The sequence below is a fragment of the Grammomys surdaster genome, unplaced genomic scaffold (assembly GCF_004785775.1).
Source record: "Grammomys surdaster isolate TR1022 unplaced genomic scaffold, NIH_TR_1.0 125630, whole genome shotgun sequence".
In the NCBI taxonomy this organism is placed as follows: Eukaryota; Metazoa; Chordata; class Mammalia; order Rodentia; family Muridae; genus Grammomys; species Grammomys surdaster.
Window position 1 is genome coordinate 711,511 of NW_021620469.1, and position 22,761 is coordinate 734,271.

The following is a 22,761-nucleotide window of genomic DNA, read 5'->3' on the forward strand; positions in this document are numbered from 1 at the left end:
GGAGAGGGAGAGGGAGAGGGAGAGGGAGAGGGAGAGGGAGAGGGAGAGGGAGAGGGAGAGGGAGAGGGAGAGGGAGAGGGAGAGGGAGAGAGATAACACCAGGCAAAGAAAAGGGACAGGATTTGTAGTAAGAGGCAATGAGTTATGCAGAATTTGCAAGGTTTCCAAGATACTCTACTTTAAATGCTTAGCAATTCTGATATAGGGGTACAGGGAAAGGATAATTCTAGATGTGAGGATGAAAATCATCTGGTCCCCTATATTTCCATGGAAATTCATGGGGTTTTCCTGGCAAAGTATTCCATCATAGGCCTGGGAGACACAGAGAAGAAGGTGCGAGGAAGCTAATATTTAACTCCTGTGGCAAACATCATGAGTTCCCCCAAAGTTTCAACACATCTTGGACACTCAGAAAACCTCTGATACGGAGTCTTGTGGAGAACGGGCATGGCTAACAAGACCAGTAAGAGAAGCAGATCTTGCCTGGAGGGCCACTGGGGGGGGGGGATATCACAAAGGGTGGCTGCTGGAGAAGGAAGGAAAGGTGATTGCCATGGCCATGTTCAAAGCCTGAGGACTCTGGCACTGGCTGTCCTCACTATGTCTTATTTCTGTGTTGTCCTGAGAGACAGAGCTAATAATAAGAGGGAATAGAACAAAACAGATGTTGCTCAGGGTTATAAGCTATGTGGACTGTAGCTATGAGAAGTGAGGCTGTTACACAGCAAAGCATCATGGGTGACTCCATTGCCCTTCATTTTGTTTGCTTTCAAACTAAAAAAAAAAAAAAAAAAAAAAAAAAAAAAAAAAAAAAAAAGGAGGAGGGCATTCAGAGAGATGGCTCCGTAGTTAAGAGCACTGGCTGCTCTTCCAGAGGACCAGAGTTCAATTCCCAGCACCCACAGCCCAGCTCTCAACCATTTGTACCTCCAGTTCCATAGGTTCATGCCCTCTTCTGATCTCTAAGAGCACCAGGCACACACATAGGGCAAAGCCACACACATATATTTTTATTATTATTTAAAAAATGTTTTACCCTATTCTAAGCCCTTAGAAACCTCATTTCATTTGATATTTTAAAATAACTTTATTTTAAAGAAAGATGTCCACATTGTGCATTTCAAATCCATTGTAAAACTTTTAGTCTATTATCTATGAAATCTCTTCTAGAGAAACTATTCAATGATATATGTCTGAGATTTATTTCAGTTGACACATGCAAATACAGCTCCTTAGTTTTACAATTTTAACTCCCATGAAAATAAGTATTCATTCTTAACAGCTTACTTGTTTCTAGTTTTTGCTTCTGGAACAGTTGCAGGCAGACTCTTGAATGGGTCTCTGTGTATTGCATGCACATGAACCTCTCGTAAGAAAATCATTGTAGTGGGATCTTTAATTCTGGTGAGGTTTGTGATTGCTTCCAAAATCTGTTAACCCTTTGAGACTGGTCTTCAAGAAGACATCTATCAAGCCCATTCAAAATTTAAAGTTGAGTTGACTGTCTTCCATAATTAATATCTTTTAGAGGTATTTCCTTTCACCAGGCAGATCCTTCTAATATTGCTTCCCAATCCAAACTTGCTTTGATGCTTTATGGTGCCTTTGTTGAACAGAAAGTTCAAATGTTAAAAGATCTAAATTCATTAACGTATTCCTATTGTTTTTGAATTCATATGTTTGATGGAAAACAGAAGGAGTCATATTTTGGCATGATTCCTTATGATTTTTTATAAGACGCAACTACCCCAGAGCATCAGAACCTGTGAGCCTCCACCTGGGTGACCGGGTCGGAGATCACTTCTCATGTTCAAGTATACATTTTACATAACTGTCAAACACTTTCTAGGAAATTTTTGATAACCCTATGAAAAGGTCAGGTTAACCTGTTATCCTGTCTCGTGCTTTGTTTCCTTCAGAATGTTTGCTGTCATTAATAAGCATGTGTGTGTGCATTTTGCTCTCAAGAGGAGAAACACATTAGTGCTTGCCACTTGGGTCCTAGCAGCAGGTACAGAGAATTCAGTGTATTCTGTTTGAGTGAAAAAAAAGAAGTTGCCCCAAGTCAGATGTTCCAACTCTACCTGTGCCACGAAAGCCTGTCCCCAGAGGCTAATTCTCCAGGGTTGTTATAATTTGACTTCCCCTATATCAGCACGCAAAATGGAAAATTTCAAAATGAGCAAGAAGTATACCTTTGTCTGTGATCTCAGGCCTACAGTGATCTCTCTCTGAGGTTCCAGCTGTGGCTATGATGACCTTAAAAAGTTAATGGCTCTTTTGACAGGGTGAACCCCAGAATGGTGGTTTATAGTTAGAAGATTTCATTACAAGTTTATGGTTCTTGACTAATTAAATGAATTTTCAGCCATAATTCACTCCCCACCCCTAATAGTTTGCATTCTTTCTCTAACACATTTTCAGGGAAGTGCTTTTGTATTATTATATTTAAAGTACTGAAAGAATTGTCAAAATGTATTATTAATTGATTGATTGGGCTACAGGAATGCCTACTATTCATCTAAAAGCTATAATACTGAGCATTTTTAATATATAGACCTTCTCCCAGACAATCCCATCATCAACCTATTTCTCTTAATTATCATTTGTACCTTCTCCCCTTCCCGCTAGCCAGATTTCAAGTTGGAATTTGATGTTAGATGATGGCACTGATATGGAGCACCAGACATGTGATTTACAGTTGTTTCATGTGGGACTGGGGAAATTGGGATGGAAATTACATGAAAAAGAGCAAGTTAGCCAATCACTGTGGTACATGCCTAAATCCCAGCACTCAGAAAGCTAAGGCAGGAGGATCTGGAATTCAAAGCCAGGATGGACTAAACTACAAGTTCCAGGCTAGCCTGAGTTATATAGTAAGATCTTAGCTCCAAAAAAAAAAAAAAAAAAAGGAAATAAAGAGGGAGTTGGTGGGATACTAAAAGATTAAAAAAAGTCATATAAAATGATAACACAAGGCTACATGATTAATCTCTACTCTTAAAAGAACATGTGGAAGGCATGTAGGAAGGAGCCTGGGTGTCATATACGTGGAAAGTTACCAAATATTTTAAAAAGACAAAGAGGATAAAATCATATGCCAGACACTAAACCGTTGATAGAATCGGAAAAACTCAGATATGCAAGATTTCTCAGCCCCTGCTCCCTTCAGAGTCAGAGAAATGCAAAGCACTTTGGAGACAAGATACTTCTAAATCAGTTCTCACTAATCCAAGGCCATGGAGAGTCTCAGAGGCTCTGGGAAGGTGTTCTCTTCTGGTCCTCACTCTCTGTCTGTCTTCTGAGTGTCCCTAAGTCACTTTCAAACTATCTGGTGCTTTCTCACTACCCCCTCCTTTCTGTTTTGTGCCACTTGCTGCCCCCCCCATTGTTCCCTTATGTCAGGAAAGCATGTCTATCCCGTGTCTGCAAGGTGTTCAGGCTTTGACAGTTGCTGTCACAGAACCATAAAACAGGGGAACAGAGCGTGAGACAGGACAAAGTGAGAGGTTTCCTCTCCGAGGCCCATGGTTTCCTGTGGAAACTCAGGAGCACTGAGCTGTGGAACTTTCTTTTCTAACAATGTCTTGGTCAGTATAGACATTTTGTTCTGGGAGACTCTGCTGTTGAAAGCACAGGTTGTGCTTTTGTGGTGAGGCTAACAACCTCTTTCAGAAGGCTGTGTTCTGGCTTTATCAGAAGGAAGCAAGGGGTAAAATCCCAAGTCAGTTTCCAGAGATTCATTGCAAAGGGAAAAAGAAAAGGTGAAAGAAAGAAAGGAAGGAAGGAAGGAAGGAAGGAAGGGGAAGGATAAGAGGAAGAGAAGGAAGGGAAGAGAAGGGAAGGGAAGCATGACTGAGTGTCATGGCTCACAACTTTAGTCCCAGAACTCAGGATGCAGAGGCAAGCAGATCTCTGTGACTTCAAGACCAACTTTGTAAATATAGTGAAACTGTGTCTCAAAAATAAAAGAAAGAAGGTGAGAAAGAAAGAAAGAAAGAAAGAGAGAAAGAAAGAAGGGAAGGAGGGAGGAAGGGAGGGGAAGGGAAGGAAAAATAAGACCTTCTATCCCGATCCTTGGTAAAATAGTAAAGGAGAAAAACTTAGACTTCTAGGGAGGATTCTGTGCAGAGGGTGGCCTGGTGGAAGAACATGTGAGAGGTTGTCTTGTTAGTATTTTATGAGAGGCCTTCCTATGGGCATCAGTTTTCAGGCTGGGACAAGGGAAGGAATGCCCCAGACTGCATCCTGCTACTTGACCCCACTGCGACTCTGTTAGAAGGCAAAGCACAGGCAGAGATTAAGATAATGCTTTGTTGGAGAGAAGCACAGCTAGAGTAGACACGGGGTGGGGGGAAACAATAGAGCAACGTAATGTGACGTGTTCTGTTGCTGCAGCTGCTTCAAAGGTGTTCGGGAGAAATGCACATTTCCCAACAAGCTTGGACACTCATGGCTTTTCTCCAGAACAATTACAAGGGATGTCACCAAAAGAGAATGGCAGGTAATGTCTGAAAGCAAAAACTGAGTTTATTCTGGGAGCTACATACCAAGCAAGAACTAATAGTTTAGATTTTGGAAAAGTAAATACAGAGTTTAAGAGACTTCAGAAGTAAGGATGTTTGGGGATTTGCCAAGTTTCAGCGGTGGACACTTGGACAGTGACACGAGCCTGAACTGAGTGACTGCAGCTCTCCCAGAATCCCCTCTGCCACACTCTGGGGAGCCTTTTTGCACACTTCATAGTGTGCTGTTTGATTCAAGTTCAAGTGTGGAGAGAAAGCATAGTATAGATAAAGTATCAACTCACAGAATGAGGAGGGGAGAGGGAGAGGGGGAGAGAAAGAGACGGAGTCCCATCTCCAGCTCAGTGGTCCCAGAAGCCATAAATTGTGCAGTGAAGAGATACACTTTTATCATAGTTTTAAAGGACTCTTCAATAGCTTCTGTCTGGACTTTCTGTTTCTTTATTTGTTTGTTTTTGTTTGTTTGTTTGGTTTCTTTGGGGGGGTTGTCACAGAAGCTTTCAATGTTTCTCATGCCCAGTTATGACTCTGAAGTCATCAACACCACTGCAAAAGAAGCTTCCTTGACTATAGCAGCTGGTAGCAAGCAAAGATCATGGACATCAATATGGCCTCTAACAGCAACAAAAGGGGGTGGGTGGTGGGTGGTCGTGGTGGGTAGGGACTGGGTCTGGGTGACTCTTCCATGGGTCATAGGGCAGTATTGGACTCGAGATGGCAGATGCTCTCCCGTGCCTGAGACTCTAGTCCCATCGAGACTCTAGTTCCACTTCTCTCCACTGAGCACACTGCACCATCTCCCCCCCCCCCAATTTAATAAAACCACTGTTTAAAAGCATCTTTCCATCAGATCTGCCTTTTAAAATGTTGCTCCGGAGCTCTCAGAGATTGAGCCACAAACCAAAGAGCACACACAGGCTGGACTGAGCCCTCCCTCCATATGTAGGAGATGTGCAGCTTAGTCTCCATGTGAGTCCCCCAACATCTATAGTAAGGGCTATTCCTAAAGCTGTTGCTTTTCTGTGGAATCCATTTCCCCTGACTGGGCTGTCTTGTCTGGCCTCAGTGGGAGAGGATCCTGTTTCTCTTTCATCCACCTGACTTTATGCTTTATGCTCCTCACGACTTCTATGGAGAGGTTTTCTTTTTTATTTGTTTTAAAGTCCCCCTGGCTTTTACAGCTTCTATGAAGCGCTTTTAGCTTCATAGAAAAATTGAGAAGAGGATACAAAGATGTCATCCATGGCCCCTGGCCACACACATCACATGTATAGCCTCCTCCATGACCCTTGGCCACATACATCACATGTATAGCCTTCTTCATGGCCCATGGCCACACATACCATGTTATAGCCTCCTCCACTGTCTACATTCTTCCCCAGCAGTGCAGGTTTTTACAGTGGATTGACATACCACCACAAACATGTAGCATCACACAGAACAATGTCACTGCCCCCAAAAATCGACACTCAGTTTTCATTGCTCCCTCTCCCACCCACCACCCACTCTTGCCAACCATGTGATCCTTTACTATCTCTGTATAGTCTTTCTTTTCAGTATACTGAGAATCTTAGCACACAGCCTTTTCAGATGCTGTATTCATCTGACAATAAACATTTACAGTCCTTCTGTGTTTCTCATGGCACAATAGCTCCTTTTGTTTTTTCTTTCTTTCCTTCCTTCCTTCTCTCCTCTTTTTATTCTTTAGGTTCTGGTCTCTTCCCTTACCTTTATTTAGGTGGATTGTGTTTTTCACTTTGCCCCCTTTCTTTCCCTTTCTTTACTTGGAAGTCACGTGCTTTAAGGGGTTACAGCACATTTCTTAAACTTATCAAAGTTAAAATTTAATCAAGGAACTCGGGTCTTTTAGCCTAACTCATTTTTCTCTGGACATTTACTTATTTAAGTTTATCCTTTTCTTAATGCCATTAGAAATTGTTGATAAATTAGAAATTTGTAAACAACACTCATTTTCCTTCAGTGATTTTTACTTGCTTGAGTAGTTTTAGTTTTCTACTTTGTACTCTAGTGATGCCTTCTGATAGTGGGGGTCATATACATGCATGGTGCATTATGGAGGTCAAAGGACAATCTTGAGTGTTCATCCGAATCTTTATTTGAGGCAGGATCTCTTTGTTGTTTACTGCTGTGTAGTCCTGGCCTGAGAGCCTATGGGATTATCCTCTCAGCCCCTTATCTCACTGGGATTGCAGGTGAACTACACCCAGCTTTACATGAGTGCCTGGGATTCACACTCAGTTCCCACACTTGTACAGCAAATGATCTTACCCACAGAGACATTGACCTATACTCATATCTGTTATTTGAGGACCTGGGTTCAATTCCCAGTAACCACATGGTGGCTCACAGCTGTTTGTAACTCCAGTTCCAGGGGATCCAACATCCTCACATAGACATGTAAGCAAAACATCAATGCACGAAAAAAAAAAAAGCGTAAAAGGGAAAACATATTTATGAGTGATATTTTTTAAAGAAAGGTATGACGTTTCATAAATTCCTATTCCCTCCAGTTATCTTCAGCTTTGTAATGGCTTGGATCAGGCAATTACAAAATCTCAAACACTTGCTGATCTTTGTGCTCTAAAGTTCTTTTTGCTGACTCTCATTCCTGCTGGTGTATTTTCTTGTGAACTTGTTGGTTATATCTAGTTTGTTACTCTTAAAAGGGGAGTTGTATAAATATAAAGGGGAGGTGGTCTCATCGGAGAGGAGTCAGGGATAACAGGATCTCAAAGCCTAGGCATCCCATTTCAGGTCACCATTTGATGGTCAGGCAACAAGCAACCGAAAAGTAAATGGAGAGAGGCTAAGGACATGCCAGGGGAAGTGTCCTGAGCAAAGATAAAGGTCCAATGTTAAAGATAAAGAGAAGGGTAATCCCTGCTGCCTCTAGCTCTTTACGAACAGGAATTAAGGCTTTTATTCCTTCTCATGAATATTAGCATCTGGTGGAAGCCCTGGCTTCATCAACCTGTATTATTGAAAGAGCATCACAGGCAGTAATGACTCTAACATTAGAGATTATCTGATGCAGCAGGACTCCTAGGTGTTAGTAAGTCTCACAACAGTAAAGAGAGAGACTTAAAGGATTACCAGTGTTTTAAGGTTTGTATTATGTAACAATGATTCTATTGAGAATATATCCTAAACACAGAGTCCAACACACACACACTCACACACACACACACACACACACACACACACACACACACACACACTCCTATCAGCACAATGATGTTCTTTTCAAAAATGGGCTAGGGGTATAGCTGAGCTGGTAGAATGTTTGCCTAGCATGCATGAAGCACTGAGCTAATTTCTAGCTAGAAGTAAGCATGGTATTCTAGTGCACACCTGTACCTTCAGATTAAAAAAAAGGAAAACAGGCCCTAACTCAAAAACCATCATGGTTAGTTTACAAGTCCACAAGTAACCCTTGGATTCCATGCCTATTGCTACCATTGCTACCGGCCTCTACTGTACTTTGGAAATTCTAGCAAGACATGACCAGCATCCACTCTCTACAAGACTTGATGCCAATCGGGGTCACTGCTTTGGAATTAAGTCTAGTCCTAGTTGTGTACACACATACACATAATTTATTTGAGGAAATGAGCATGCAGTCTAAATTGTTAATTCTATATTGCAGTTAACACTGCCTTTTGATAGATAAAGATCATATATCTTAGAACTTGGCAATCAAGTTTCATAACTGAAGAGGAAATCAGGACCCCAAGACCTTAGAACAAGTCTTTTCCAGCTGAGAGATACTCAGAACTGCAAGAGGCCCCAAAGTGTTTTGGGCTCACACTCATGTTCACCTCCCTGAGATATTCTCCAGTTTTTGGCCTACCCAGAGCAACCATTCTCAAATGAACTCTGATTATTAAGAACACTTTTCTCTACTGAAATCTGCCTTCTATGGTTTCTACTACTTTGAGAAGTGGTAAAGAAGAAAACTTCATTGTTGTAGGCACATATTTTACGTATATATGTTCACATGTTTCTGAAATCATGTGACCTTTGGGTACATCACTTAACATTGTTGAGTCTCTTTGATTTTAGTATTTGATAGATGATCACCTCTACTCGTAGTGAGACAGTGGACAGCATGTGAAACTCCCTTGCATGCAAGCTTCAGAATACTTTAAGGTATAGATTTATCTCAGTGCCATTTGCCGCCTTTCTTTTCACTCTTCCCTTTCATTGTATTTGTATTTAATGTGTATTTAAACAAACTCTGCTACCAAACAACAGCCTAAAATTGTTTCAGGCTAGGGAGATGGCTCAGTGGCTAACATGCTTGTTGGCCACGAGTGAATCCCTAGTATCCATATAAAAGTTGAGTGGTGGTATACTTTTTTAATCCCAGAACTCTGGAGACAGAGGCAGGCAAGTCTCTATGAGTTCAAGACTAGCTTGGATCACAGAGCAAGCACCAGACCAGCATCCAGGACTATACAGTGAAACTCTGTTTTTGAAAAACAAATTAAAAAAATTTACAGATGTCTGAATTGCCTCAGATATCTGTAACCCTACTCCTGGGAGGCAGAGTCAGTGGATTCCAGGGCCTCACTGACCAGCCAGTCAAGCTAAAACATCAAGCTTTATGTTGGGTGAAGAAATGTTCTCCACAAGAAGGCTGGAGATCGATGTCAATGAAGACATACCAACATCAGTTTTTGGCCTTTACACATGCCTGTGTGGGCATGCACGCTTGCACACCCACATACAAATTGTTTCAGATATCTATGATATGTGCTGCTCCTCTCCCCTTCTTAACTCTTTTTACTTCAATGGGGAAATGAAAACACCCATTCTCCTTCACTCTGTGAAGATTAGGTCAAAGGTGACATCTCTGTATAGAAAGAAACTAAGTTAAAGGCATGCACTAACATATGACTCCATCATGACCTGTTCCCACTGTCTCCTAAGAGTTATTGAGCAACTTGTGTAGATGTTATTATACTCCTAGCTATAGAATCAGATCTTTAGTATATGACACTGAAGTGAGTTCAATGCAGGATTTCTTAAAGACCTTAGGAAACATTCAGTGCTTTGGTAGATTGACCATGGCATAGCAACGGATCCTCAACCTTCTGCATTTATAAACTTATAATGGGAAAACATTTAAAATGTGTAGAGTTTCTAGACATATCAGAGGCTCTAATAAGTGATTCACAACAAAATGTGGTCAGAATAATGTTGTCACTAATTCTCAAATGTCACCAGGGGCAAAGTAAAGCAATGCTTCTGTGCTATGCATATACGGTTCCCAGGGACAGGTTTCTGCAATCCATAGTTCAAACAGAGAATATTTGGACCAATTTCTCTACTATGATTGAGTGTATTTCATAGTTCTCCTGTGAGTTATTTGGTTAGAAACAGAGAAACTAAATATCAGAGTTATTTATAACTGAGCCATCTCATGAAGACTAAATGATAAATGATAAGACACACAAATTATTAGGCATGAGTTGGAATGATAAAGCAAAACCACAAGTTTTACAGTTACAAGCCCATGTTTCTGGTAAGTGATTCAGCAGTATTCACCTTACTTGCCTCAAACCAAAGTATTTGCCACATCCTAAGGAGATGTGGTCAGAGGGTTCACAGCTTGAGACCCTGAGAGAGGTGATGGGAAGAGCCCATCATTCTAGAAGGTTAAGATGTGAGTCCCATCTTCCCATTTGTAGAAACAAATGACCTTTAAAAGAAGACCTGATGGGCAAACCCCAAAAGCTCCAGTTTTTAACACAAAACTACAGAGGAAACAAAGGAGTAAAGAATGACCAAGTCATGCAGTAGACACTTCACACGAAATATTTTTAAGTGACCTTACATGTTATAAAGTTCACAAGGGTTTTAAAAGTATTCAGAGCTGAGGGAAACTTTGATTAGGAACTAAAGGGAATCAGAAATATCATATGAAAAAGTAGAAACTATTCATAAATGTGTCAAAATTTCAACATTGAAAGGGACAATAACCAAGATGAAAGCTTCAAATTCACTTCCCAGCACTCATTGTGTGACTCACAACTGCCTGTAACTCCAGATCCAGGAGATCCAATACCCTGTTCTGTCTTCCATTGGCATTGCATCATGTACATGAACACATACACACAATGCTTGCAGTTGAAAATAATTAAAAATAAAATAAATCTTTCTTTTTAAGGATCACAATGTCAATGCATCACCAATAGACTATCTCAAGCAGAAAAAAAAAATCTAAGCTGGGAGACAAACCTGATAAGTGTGATATTCAGACAAAATAAAGAATGAGGCATGATCATAATTTGTTAAAATTCTATGATGTGATCAAGAAACACAACCTATGAATCCATGGAATAGAAGAACAAGCTGAGATTTAAAAAACCTTAAGGAATAGAGGATCTATTCCATAAAATTACAAAAGAAAATTTCCCAAATTCATGTAAAGAAGTGCAAGTAAATAACTGAATGATTAGTATGCCTAGAAAAGTTACTTCTTAAAATTAGTGGAGTAAGAAATACAAGATAAATACAGATTTTGCGGAATATGCTTAAATATTCAAGTACTGTGTTTACATAGTTTCTGCCCCACACTCTCTCTTCCCATGTCTACCTTACTTTTCTCAAATTTATGACTTCTTTAGTTATAACACACACACACATACACACACACACACACCCCTATGTAAACACAGCCTGAGAGTCCACTTAGTGTTGCTTGTGTGTATATATGCTTAGGGCTGAGTTGGATAATCTATCAGGTTTATTCCCATAGAAGATTGATTCTCCCTCACTTATTAGCCATCAGTTCACTGTGATTCTTTATCTAAGAGTGGGGTCTTATGTCCCCATCCACACTGAAATGTCAATTGGTGTTGTCATTGTGCAAGTCTAGTTTAGGCAGCCATGTTGTCTGGATTTCATGGATGCAGTATCCCTGCTATATCCAGAAGACACTATCTTTCAGCAATCATCCTAGTCCTCTGGTCCTTATGATTTTTCTTCTACCTTTTCTGTGATGTTTCTGGAACCTTATGTACAGGAATTGTGCTGTAGATGTATCCACTGGGGGTGGGTTTTCCATAGTCTGTTGTTATCTGCATTTTGACAGGTGTATGGATGTCTGTAATAGTCTCTATCTGCTACAAACAAGAGTTCTTTGGTTGGAAGTGAGTGCTATATATCTGTGATGTAAGGATAGCTATGTAGAACACAGTTGGTGATTACACTGCTTTAGGAACGTGTCAATTGTAGGTTCTCCTTTACTGGGGTCCATGACCTCACAGTCACAGGTAGTTGACTAGGTTCCTAGTATCATGCATAAATTCTCGCCTCCTGAGTGAACCATAACTCTAATTAGAAAGCTGTTGGTTACCTCCAGGGTGTAGATGCCATTATTACACTCTTGGGTATATGTTGCTATGCTGGCCATTGTGATTTTACAGCTATGTAGGACTATTAATTGCATTTTGTTTTGGCATAGCACCATTAGATATTATGAGAGATAGTCCTCAAGGAGAAGCTCAAGGCCAGTTCCAGCTTGAGTCCTCCAGGTCCTGAGTCAAAAGCGTGTGATGTGTTAAAAATTTTTTATTTTTTTCTGCTATGAAATTTATTGCATGAGGGAATATTTTCTTCACTAGAATCTGATTATACCATTTCTCTCCTAGGAAAGATCAACTTAAAGCACCTTTGACTTTGTAAGACTTGTTTCATCCATTAACAGTAATTGGCAATAAAACCAAGGGGATGAGAAGTTTTAAATTCTATGATGGTGTGACTCTGTAGTCTCTGTGACTTGATATTGGTAAAGATGAGATTATTGAGAATGTTCATTGTATGACTCAAAACCACTGTCTATTGTGATATAGGTGAGTCAAAATGATGGACTTTTTGGATATGCTTTGTTGTGTCATGTGAGCAAGTCATTACTCTCCCTAACATTAGAATAAATTGATTCACTTTTGTATCATGAGGTGATATTTTGATTCCAAGGTTCCTTTGTTATTACAGGTTGACTTGTGGTAAATAATGAATATTTATTGATATTGAATGTAAAGGGATTCATTTATACTAAATAAATATTTTTCATTCTCTGGATACTGGGTAAGAATAGTTACATAGAATTATCTAGACACTCAGAGGAAGCTGAGGAAGCAGCTGGGTCTGTGAAGTGTTTTCCATGCAAGCAAGAGGACCTGAGTTCCATTCCCAGAGCCTATGTGATAAAGCTGAGTTTGCTGATAACACTTACAATCCAAACTCTGGGAGACAGAGACAGACACCTGAGGTTCTCTGGCCATCAAGTTTAATGTAAATATTTGTTGGTAAAGGTCAGATGTGGGCTTTTCATAAGAAAGGGCTTTACCACATGGAACATTTGGGGCTATGGTGCTAAATGGCTGACAGGTGCTTGGTGGGCCTGTCTGTTACTACCTTGTCCATCACTCTACCATTGCTCTCCCAAAAATGTACATTGGTCGTGGATGCTCCTAATTACTCTCATTAGATGGTCTTGCTTGGTTCTGGTACAAGAGATGAGCTCAAATGCACTTCTATCCTGATGGACTCAGCAGGGTAGCATCAAAAACACTGATGGTCCCCCACTAGGAACTTGGGTTTCTGGGACTCTGATACCATACACTATGAACCCCACCCTATGCCTTTGTGTTCCTGCCCTGGGCTATAAGTGGTGGTTCTCTGAGTCATTAGCTGTGGGTTCTGCTGTGGTTACTTCATGATTCTCACACAAGCACTCAGAAGACGTCATCAGGCAGAGGCAGTAAGGTAAAACTTTTCATAGAAAGCATGTGATGAAGCATCATAAAAGCAGAGAGGGGGTACAAGGTCACAGAGCCCACTCTGCCTTCTTCGTCTCCTAGAGGTTAAAAGACAGCAAGGATAACACTCTCAAAGCTGGGACCTAGGCGGTCTTCCAGGGAAGATGAAGCTCCTCTTGATCCTGCTGACATTTTCACTGGCCCCCAGGACAAAGGCAGGTGAGTGAGCAACACCTCACTTTAGTGGTCTAACCCCAGTGTTACCGGTATTAGGAGAGCAGAGGTCTTTCTCAGGAAGAGCCACTGAGTGCTATGCCCTTCCTGAGTCATATCCTTATCATCTAGAAAGTGCATTTTCCTAAAAGTACATGGTAAAGGGTAGAAACCTGCAAATCAGAAAACATTATATTCTCCAGGAGCAGATAGAATGGGCCTGGCTTCTGCATCTATGATGATATAGGCTTTCCTTTTACCACAAACTCATCAAAGAAGCTTATGTGTTGATGACCCCTGAGTAGATGAAATTGCTGTCATCAGAACAAGTGATTTTTCTTGACCCAGGCTACTTGGTCCCTTCCCATAACTCAGTGCTTCACAGGCTTCTGGTGGTTTCCCAGTATTCAATTATGAGCCACTGAGCACTCTGCTTTCTGGAATGCCAGCACCTGCATCTAGGAATGAAAGTCAGTGAGGAGCCCTGAAGAAATAAGATGCTGCAAAGTGTGAACTGAAGCCTTGATCTCTAGAAAGCAGCAGTATTCCAGGCATCACAGGGTTAGGAGCAAGGGAGAGGAGGTCTTAGAAACTCCCTGGGACCAGAAGTTAGAAGACAGACAAGCTGAATCAAGGAAATCCTTGATTTCCTTGTCCAGAGAATTATACTTGCCTCCAACTGTGTGGAAGGAAGATCTATAGACAAAGACCTATGTTTCCCTCCTTTTTAATGAGAACATGAGGGCATTCCTCCCAAGACCCTTCCAACTCCAGGCCTCCCTGGCTCCCAAATGCCTAGCAAATCTGGAGTTGCCACACAAAACCCATCTGGTGGACTAGCAGGTGCCCACAAAAAGGTTGGCTTTCGCTTCAGGGGAGATCATCGGGGGACATGAAGCCAAGCCCCACTCTCGACCCTACATGGCCTTTCTTCAGATCAAGAATCAGAATTCTGTGAGGAGATGTGGTGGCTTCCTTATACGAGAGGACTTTGTGCTGACTGCTGCTCACTGTTCAGGGAGGTGAGGAGCAAAAAACAGTCCATACCCTCCTGGAAAGATTCCATGGAGGCTTTGCCTTCATCCTAAGGAGCTTGGGATGAGAGAGGGTCTAACAAGTCTCATGGGGGAGAAACAGTCTGTCACCAGAGTCACTGATAAGAAATCAAGCACATTTCAACCAGGGTTAGCATTGCAATACGAGCTAAACAACCCAGTTTGCCTTCTTAGAGCTGACAAGGCTGCTGAGCACCTCTAGTGCAGCAACTGGTGCTTCAGGTTACCCCTTAACTTCCCTCAGCTAAAGCCCCACTCCGCCAGCCCTGCCTGTCCTTCACACCTCCTGGGCTACATCCTCTCTGACTCTACATCTCTTATCTCCACTCTGTTCTCTTCACAGCTCAATAAATGTCACGTTGGGAGCCCACAACATCAAAGAACAGGAGAAGACCCAGCAAGTCATCCCTGTGTTAAAAATCATTCCCCACCCAGACTATAATTCTAAGAAAATCTCCAATGACATCATGTTATTAAAGGTGAGTCCTGCTCCATCTTGGTCTCTCCTGCTCTCAGCCATCTCAATTCCTTCCCTTCCATCTTGTCCTTCATCGTGTCTCAGACCAACAGACCATGAGCTGGACTCTTGCTTCTTCCCCAACAGCTGAAGAGTAAGGCCAAGAGGACTAAAGCTGTGAAGCCCCTCAACCTGCCCAGGCGCAATGTCCATGTGAAGCCAGGGGATGTGTGTTCTGTGGCTGGTTGGGGAAAGATGGCCTCAAAGGGCAAAGAATCAAACACACTACAAGAGGTTGAGCTGACAGTACAGAAGGATCAGGAGTGTGAGTCCTACTTAAAAAAATATTACAACAATGCCAGTCAGATATGTGCAGGGGACCCAAAGACGAAACGTGCTTCTTTCCGGGTAAGTTGGGTTGCAGTCCCCTCCAGGCTCAAAAGGAATCTGGGACCTAGAGACCCAAACATGAAGGGACTCCTTTACCCACTGGCTGTGATCTTTCTCCCTTGGAACAATAGGAACCAGTAATGAACTAGGGTCCCCCAGAGCTGACAAGGAGCCTCTGTTGAAGGTAGCTTGTATAAAGGGAGATGTTTGCCACATAATACCTGACTCCAGGACCAGGCTTTAGAAAGCTGGGCTCCCTGAGCATGTCATAACCACAGCCAGGTATCTCCTCTGAGCAGACACACACTTTGTCAGTGGGCTTCCCCTCCGTGCTCATATCAGGCCCACTCACTGTCCCTATGTCCTTAAACAACAGCCTGGAGACAAGGGTCCCATACACCTCCATAGAGAGTGGATCACAGACCTGGGGAAAGGCAGAGGCTGGCCTCAGGTGCATTCCTAACCTTATCCACAGTCAGAGCTGGGAAGGCCAGGGTCCCCAGGCCTGCCCTCTGACCTCATAAGCAGAGGTTACAAGTCATGCTTTTCTGGGGAGGAGCCTGGATATGAGAGGGAGGTTGGGACTAGGATGAACAACATCTCAGTGTCCTGTGGCCCTCAATTCACAGGGGGATTCTGGAGGGCCTCTTGTGTGTAAAAAAGCGGCTGCAGGCATCGTCTCCTATGGACATAGTGATGGTTCAACTCCACGGGCCTTCACCAGAATCTCCAGTTTCCTATCCTGGATAAAGAAAACTATGAAAAGAAGCTAACTACAAGAAACAACATGGATCATTTTCTGAGTAGCCATCTTCCCTATAACTGAGTCCAGGATTGCTCTAGGACAGATGGCAGCAACTGAATAAAGGACTTTTTCCAGACTGGGAAGACTGGTTTTATGTCCATTCACAGGGACCAACTCTGTCCTTGGCAGGACAATGGAACACTTCTGCCACCATGCTGTGAAAACCCAGCTGACATCTTCCTATGGTAGTTTTCTCTCTCTACAAGAGAAGTAGAAAGTTTGCATTTGACCCAGGCATGCACTCCTTCCCCTCAGGGTCCTTAGAATGTTATTTAATGCAAGTCATCATTAATAGCTACCTAGAGAATTTTCATACAGTTTCACCCAAGTCTCTGATGTGTTCCCTGGAATAGAACAAGAAATGAATAAACAGAATTCCTTTTGGCTCTCTGTACTATTTTCTCCCAATACCAAGATTCATATGTTTTAAAAAGCGAATTTTCTTATCAAATGAAATCTTTAAATTTTTACATTAATTGCTTATTTTCAAGGTACAACCTGATCTTTTATGATATAAAATGATTAAATAAAACTAATTAACATATTCATTAATTTAAATACTTTTTACTTTTGAAGCAAGAAGATAAGCCTGTTTGATAGAAGTTTAAAAATGTACAAGGTACTATTAACTACCTGTTGTACAGTAGATATCAAAAAGTTATTCATGCCCTCTGATTGAAATTCTGTATTCTTTGATCAACATTTTCTGATTCTAATCTGTCCAACCTCCAGTAACCACGATTCTCTCGGTTTCTGCAAGTTCCATTGCTGTACATTTTAAACACAAGTGAGATCATATATTATTTTTTCTACTATGCCTAGCTTATTTGGTTTGGGATCATGTCTCAGTGTCAACTGTAAAGCTTTAGGAGATGGTCTTAGCTGTTTTGCTAGAAAGATGTAATAAAATAGAATCAAGAATAAAATGTGCCCACTTGTCATAATAGTAAGTAAAGGCTGCATAATATGAAATACAATGAGTTTTCATAATCACACTAAAAGAAGAAATAGGCTTGGGACAAATTTGTGTTCAAGGAAAAACATTTAAGTTCATGGATATAGCCACAGTTGTGCACTATGATAAGGCAAGGTATAATAAGCATATTAGAATGAAACACTGCTTTGAATGTGATATAATCCTTTAGTAACTCTCATTTTATGTAGCATTTTATTTCTGAGGTAATTTTCTAAAGAACTTTTTGTCTAAAAAGGTATAAAAAGGCCAAGGAAAAGAAATATAGTTGTGGTTGAGTGGTTTGGCTTGGGTAGTTCTGCCTCATCCATCCATCCACCCATCCATCCATCCGTCTATCCATCTACCCATCCATCCAAATGTATACATGTGTCTACATGTATGTGTGTAAGGTATATGTGTATATGTAATGCTTGTGGAGTGTAAGACAGAGGTGGCTGGGCCCAAAGAAAATGTGACTGTGTTAATGTGTAAATGAGAATGTAAATGTGTGTATGAATGTATATGTGTCTGTATAAAGCATCTTAATTTTTTTCTTTTCTTTCTCTCTGGTTCACAAAAAGTTAACTAGCCATGCCAGTGAAAGGCTTCTGGCGTCCTTTCTATAAAGGAGTGATAGCAATAAATCTTTTATCTAATTACCTGCTGTTAGCAATAAGTGTCAGTAGATCTAGAGGCTTGGAGCTTCTGGCCTCAGAGTAACTTAAAGTCAAGATAGGTATATGTCATTGTAGAAAGCAATACTACTACTCTTTCACAAGACAGACTCTTGCCCCCTGCTGATGCTTTTCCAACTTGCTGCTTCAGAGATGACCCAGCCTGGGGCTGGCCCCAGGCAATGCACCTCAATTCACTCATCTCACCCACCCCTCTTTCCCACCATCTACCTTTGCAACCCCTGCCGCCCAACAGAGAAAAAAAACCACTGTGGAAGCTGAAGTGTGCCAGAGTGTGTCCCACAGTATATCTTTTTGTCCACACTTCTTTGCTTGAAAACATTCATTGCAATGACTCATTGATCTGCTACTCTTTCAATATTGGAACCTCAATGATACTCCTCTCAGATATTCTGTTGTTGTCCTGTGTCTTGGAGATTTGTAGTTTTGGCTCTGAAGGACTAGCCACTTCTGGTATTTTAGCAGTTCATTGATGTTGGGACAGAGCAATTCAAAGCCCTGACCTGAGAAGTATCTGAGATGGTCAGCCTGCTGGCTCTCATGCCCTGCGGGTAAGCTCACATACAATCCCTGCAATCAGGGCCAGCTTTACCCTTCTGCCCAGGTGAGGTACAGGGCCTGCTTTCCTGCGTATTTTTGCCAGTAAGAGATATGGCCAGCTCTTCTGTTTGCCATTGATGGTGAGGGTTGAGGGAAGGGAGAAGGGTGTCTTTCCCTCACCAGCACTACTGCCCAGCAGTCAAGAGGCAGGGTCAGCTTTCCTGCACTCAAGCTCACCTGCAACCCTGTATCCAGACCCAGCTCTTCTGTGCTGCCCAGGGGAGGTACAGAGCCTGCTCTCCATAATGCTATAGTATGTTGTGGGTAGGGCTAACTCTCCTGCTCTCATCACCCCAGTGCCAGCTCTCCAACCTGCCACAAATAGTGAGAGGTGACAGGGAAGGAAGGTATTTCTCATTCATTCATTCCACCACAGGGAAACATATAGTAGAGCCAGCTCTTCCATGCTTGTATCCTCATGGTCAGCTTACCCACAACTCCTGCAATGTATGGAGTCCAGACATCCTGAGTACTGCAGCTTGGCAGCAGGAGGGAGAGGTCTGCTCTCCTGCTTTCATGTCTGTAGAGTCAGTTTTCCCATGATGCTCAGTTGAGGGATGGGGCCAATTCTGCAGAGTTCTCAAACAACAATATATCCCCAGGTGGCATCCCAGACCAGAGACATCCACCTGGTCTTTAATGGTAACAAACTTGCTATTGCAGGGCCATGGACACAGATGTGGCCCCCAGTGGCAACACAGGCTAGGACCTCTCCATGTTCTCAGCATCACCAGATACAACAGGCTGTTTCTCACTACCTTGAGTCTTTAGTTCTGCCTCTCTTCATTGTGCCCACATCCTTCTATTTCTCTTTTTCTTCCATTTCTATACTACTTACTTGCTTTTCTTAGTAGTGATGTGGTCTCTGAGTACCTGGGGTCATCTAGGAGCAGTCTGAGGAGTGCTGTGCCCAGCTCATGCATTATGGTGCCAGACTTGGGTCATCTAGAGTATAATCTGCCCCTGACCCAGGCCTTCATGGTGCCAGACTGGTGTTCATCTCAGGCTAGTTCCCTGTCTGTACCCTTGGTGCTGGAATGGAGGTGGTCTTAGGCTTGCTTTCTCCAGGGAATGTTATACTAATCACTCAGATAGTCATAGCTCAGAACACTGAATATGGGCATAGCCTCTCTCTTCTCTGCCACCTACTGATGTGCATGTGGTACAGCAGCCATATCTACAATGACTCTAGGGGCAGCAAGCGGGGGACTTTTTATCTTGGGTGTACATATGAAATTTCCAGGCCCATAGTCCTGGTAGTTAGGGAGGGGATTCTCAATACCATGGAAAGAGGGAGAGGGCCAGGAAAAAGGGGGAGAGATCCCATCCTCAAAAATAGACAGGTGGGGAAATTTTAGGCTATTAATTGACAAAAGTCAATTTGGAGTTCATTTAACCTGTATGACATAGATTTAAGTCAATTTATGCGAATTCTTAGGTTTATAAAAAGAGATAAAATTTTTACCACTGTTTTCAATCTTTACTGAAGTCCATATTGTAGAAAGAGCAGTAAATTTATATCTGTGTTATAGTAAAAGTTTGTGGACCCAAACAATAGCATAGATAGTGGGAAAGAAATCTGAAACAACTTTGTATTTACCTTAAATAATTTTCTCAGACCCACAAATAACTTTTCTAAACCTTTACGACTTACTTAAGCTTCCACATCCTCAGACCTTAAAACATTTTCTTAGATCATCTTACAGACTCTCACAGGTTAGCTTTTATAGTCTCACATCTTTTCAACTTGCATTTATATACCTTAGTACATTGTTTTAGACTTTCATAACTTGAAGCCTTTATAACTTGTTGAGTAGAAAAACTAGGGCATCATATAGTGGAGGTGGTGTTAGTTTGCTGACATACACTGCAGGTTTGGATTAGGTTCTGTTAAAAAAGTCTTATCTGATGGGGTGAGAGTGAGATGGTTTTGAGAAAAGGATAGAACTGATTTAGTATTAGAGTGAAATATTTGATGTAAATATCAGATACTATCCTATGTTGAAGGAGGGTTAGGTATGTTGCTTTCTGAATTGTGTAGTAGGGTGGCCTGGAGGGACATGTGATGAGTCCTAAGTGATAAAAAGGCAGCTTGATAGGCTATTGTGTTGGTGTAATTATTGCCTTTACTGACGATGGAGGGGTCTGTCTCATGTGCCTTGCAATGTACCCAGCCAATTTGAGAAAACAAAAGTGAGGCCTTGATAAGGTCATGGGTATATGAAGAGTTAGTAATTGAGTTATCTTTTGTTTTTGAAATCCTTGTTCCTTCCAGATGGTGGAGTGTGTTAGCAAGATAAGAAAAACACATATTGAGTCTGTATATTCTGTTGCTAATGTATTTTTGGCAATTTGGAAGGTTCTGGTGAGGGCTATTAATTATCCCTGTTGATTGACAGTGTGTGGGGGTTAAGGAGGCCATCTTGATGATAGCATCATCTGGAACCACTGTGTATCCTGCAACATTGTAGCTTTTTGGGAGGAGGGAGAGGCATGTTTATAAAAAGTGCAAGCAGAAGTCACTGGGGGATTCTTTTTATGTGAGAGGATGAGGGAGGAGAACTTTGAGAGTCTCTGGATAGGAGTGAAGAGGGCCTGGGAAATGTTGGGGTAAAGAGAAAGCATGGAGGGATTGGAGAAAGGACAGGTAAGAAATAAGGGTAATGAGTTTTTGATAAGAGAACTTGGAAGGATAAAATTTGAGGTGATGGGAGCATTTGAAGTTTTTTGTAAGGATGGGAGGGAGAGAGAGAGAGAGAGAGAGAGAGAGAGAGGAATACACTGTGAGGGAGGAATCCCAGAGATTGTTCAATTTATAGAGGAACAGAGATCTGTGGCAAGAGCCCTTAGACAGGGATTCCAGCCTATGGCGATGTCTCTTAGGTTCTGAAGATGTAAGTTTCAGGGGCTTAAGTGAGGTTTTATAGATTGGGGGTGGTGGTGAGAGAATTTTCAAGATAGGTGACTTGAGAAGAGTTGAGCTTTGGAACATAGAACTGAAGAAAATGATGAGTGAGGCAGTATGAGATTGGCTGTTAGAGAGAGAAAGACTACAAAGGAGGAGGCTATCCACATACTGTAGCAGGCATGAGGTCATCTACATACTATAGCAGGCGTGAGGTCATCCACATACTGCAACAGACAGTTTGCCATTCATATAGTGTAGCAGACAGCTGGTAATCCATATACTGTAGCAGGCAGGAGGAAAAAAGGGGAGAAGCAGGCCAGGACCTTAGTGACTGCCTGACCAGAAAAGGGGGACTGTGTCTGAATCCTGGGGTAAAGACAGTCTAGGACAGTTGTTGGGATTGGAGGAGTCTGTTCAAGCGAAGTAAAAATGATATCAAGAATGAGCATCCAGGGATATTGAGGGGGAATAAACACACCTTTAAGGTCTAGGATCGAGTGTTTCCAGTGATAGTGGAAAGCATAATATAAGGTGGAGAGAGACACCGGCAGTGTTAATGGAGCAGAGGCTTTGGATAAGTGGAAGGTTCAGTTAGGCTTTCGACTGACTATGGGAGTATTGGTAGGTGAAGAGGTAGGGTGTAGAATCTGTTTAGATAACAGAGATTGGATTATGGGTTTGAGGCCTCTGAGACTGCTTAAGTGCAAGGGACATTGGGGTTTAGAGATGTAGTCAGAAGGGTTTTTTCACAGGACATCAAAAAAGCTTATGTACAGAGAAGAAGGTCTTAGTGGGAATTAGAGGGGCATGAGAGGGATCAAACATGGGTAAAGATAATCAAAATACATTGAAAAAATGTATAAAGTTGTCAAAGAATTTTATAAGGTTCACAGGATTAAATCATTTCCCAAGCCAAGAATTCTTAAGGAGTGACTGTGCTAAGTCTGGTGACATCATTCTTATTTCAGAAGTTGGATGGCCAAGTTGAGGACATTCTAGCAGCATTATTAAGTTACTTGCCAAGAAATAAACAAAATTCAGAACAGACATCACAATGAAAACCAAGTTACTGCTTTAACTTTCCAGTGTATTTAACTACTCATTTCATCCTTAAGGTGAAAATCAACACGTTAATACCATGTTTCAAACTGTGAATGGTCCACGTGAATAAGGAATTATGGTGAGCTCAAATTAAATCCAGTTAATTGTATGCATTTCAACCCAGCTGAACAACGGTTTGTGAACAGTGATATAACTTTGCTTTGAATTTAACTTGAGAATGTAAAATCATATTTCAAGATGCCCAGAAATATTGTCATTAGTTTGGTATTTTCACAAGTCCATTTTTGGTCCTTTAAATGGAATGCA

General features: G+C 41.7%; 1 protein-coding gene and 1 non-coding gene across 2 annotated transcripts; one reads left to right on the plus strand and one right to left on the minus strand.

Annotated features, from left to right (window-relative positions):
• Positions 1-13,258: 13,258 nt before the first annotated feature.
• Positions 13,259-16,619, plus strand: LOC114638784 (granzyme B-like). Its single transcript, XM_028787373.1, has 6 exons — positions 13,259-13,322; positions 13,418-13,534; positions 14,403-14,550; positions 14,927-15,062; positions 15,188-15,448; positions 16,060-16,619. Exons 2-6 carry the CDS (start codon positions 13,480-13,482, stop codon positions 16,201-16,203), a joined length of 744 nt encoding a protein of 247 aa, XP_028643206.1. The 5' UTR covers positions 13,259-13,322; positions 13,418-13,479; the 3' UTR covers positions 16,204-16,619.
• A 2,936-nt stretch (positions 16,620-19,555) lies between these two features.
• Positions 19,556-19,684, minus strand: LOC114638856. Its single transcript, XR_003713928.1, has one exon. It is a non-coding gene; the product is annotated as a small nucleolar RNA SNORA17 (small nucleolar RNA).
• Between the last annotated feature and the right edge of the window lie 3,077 nt (positions 19,685-22,761).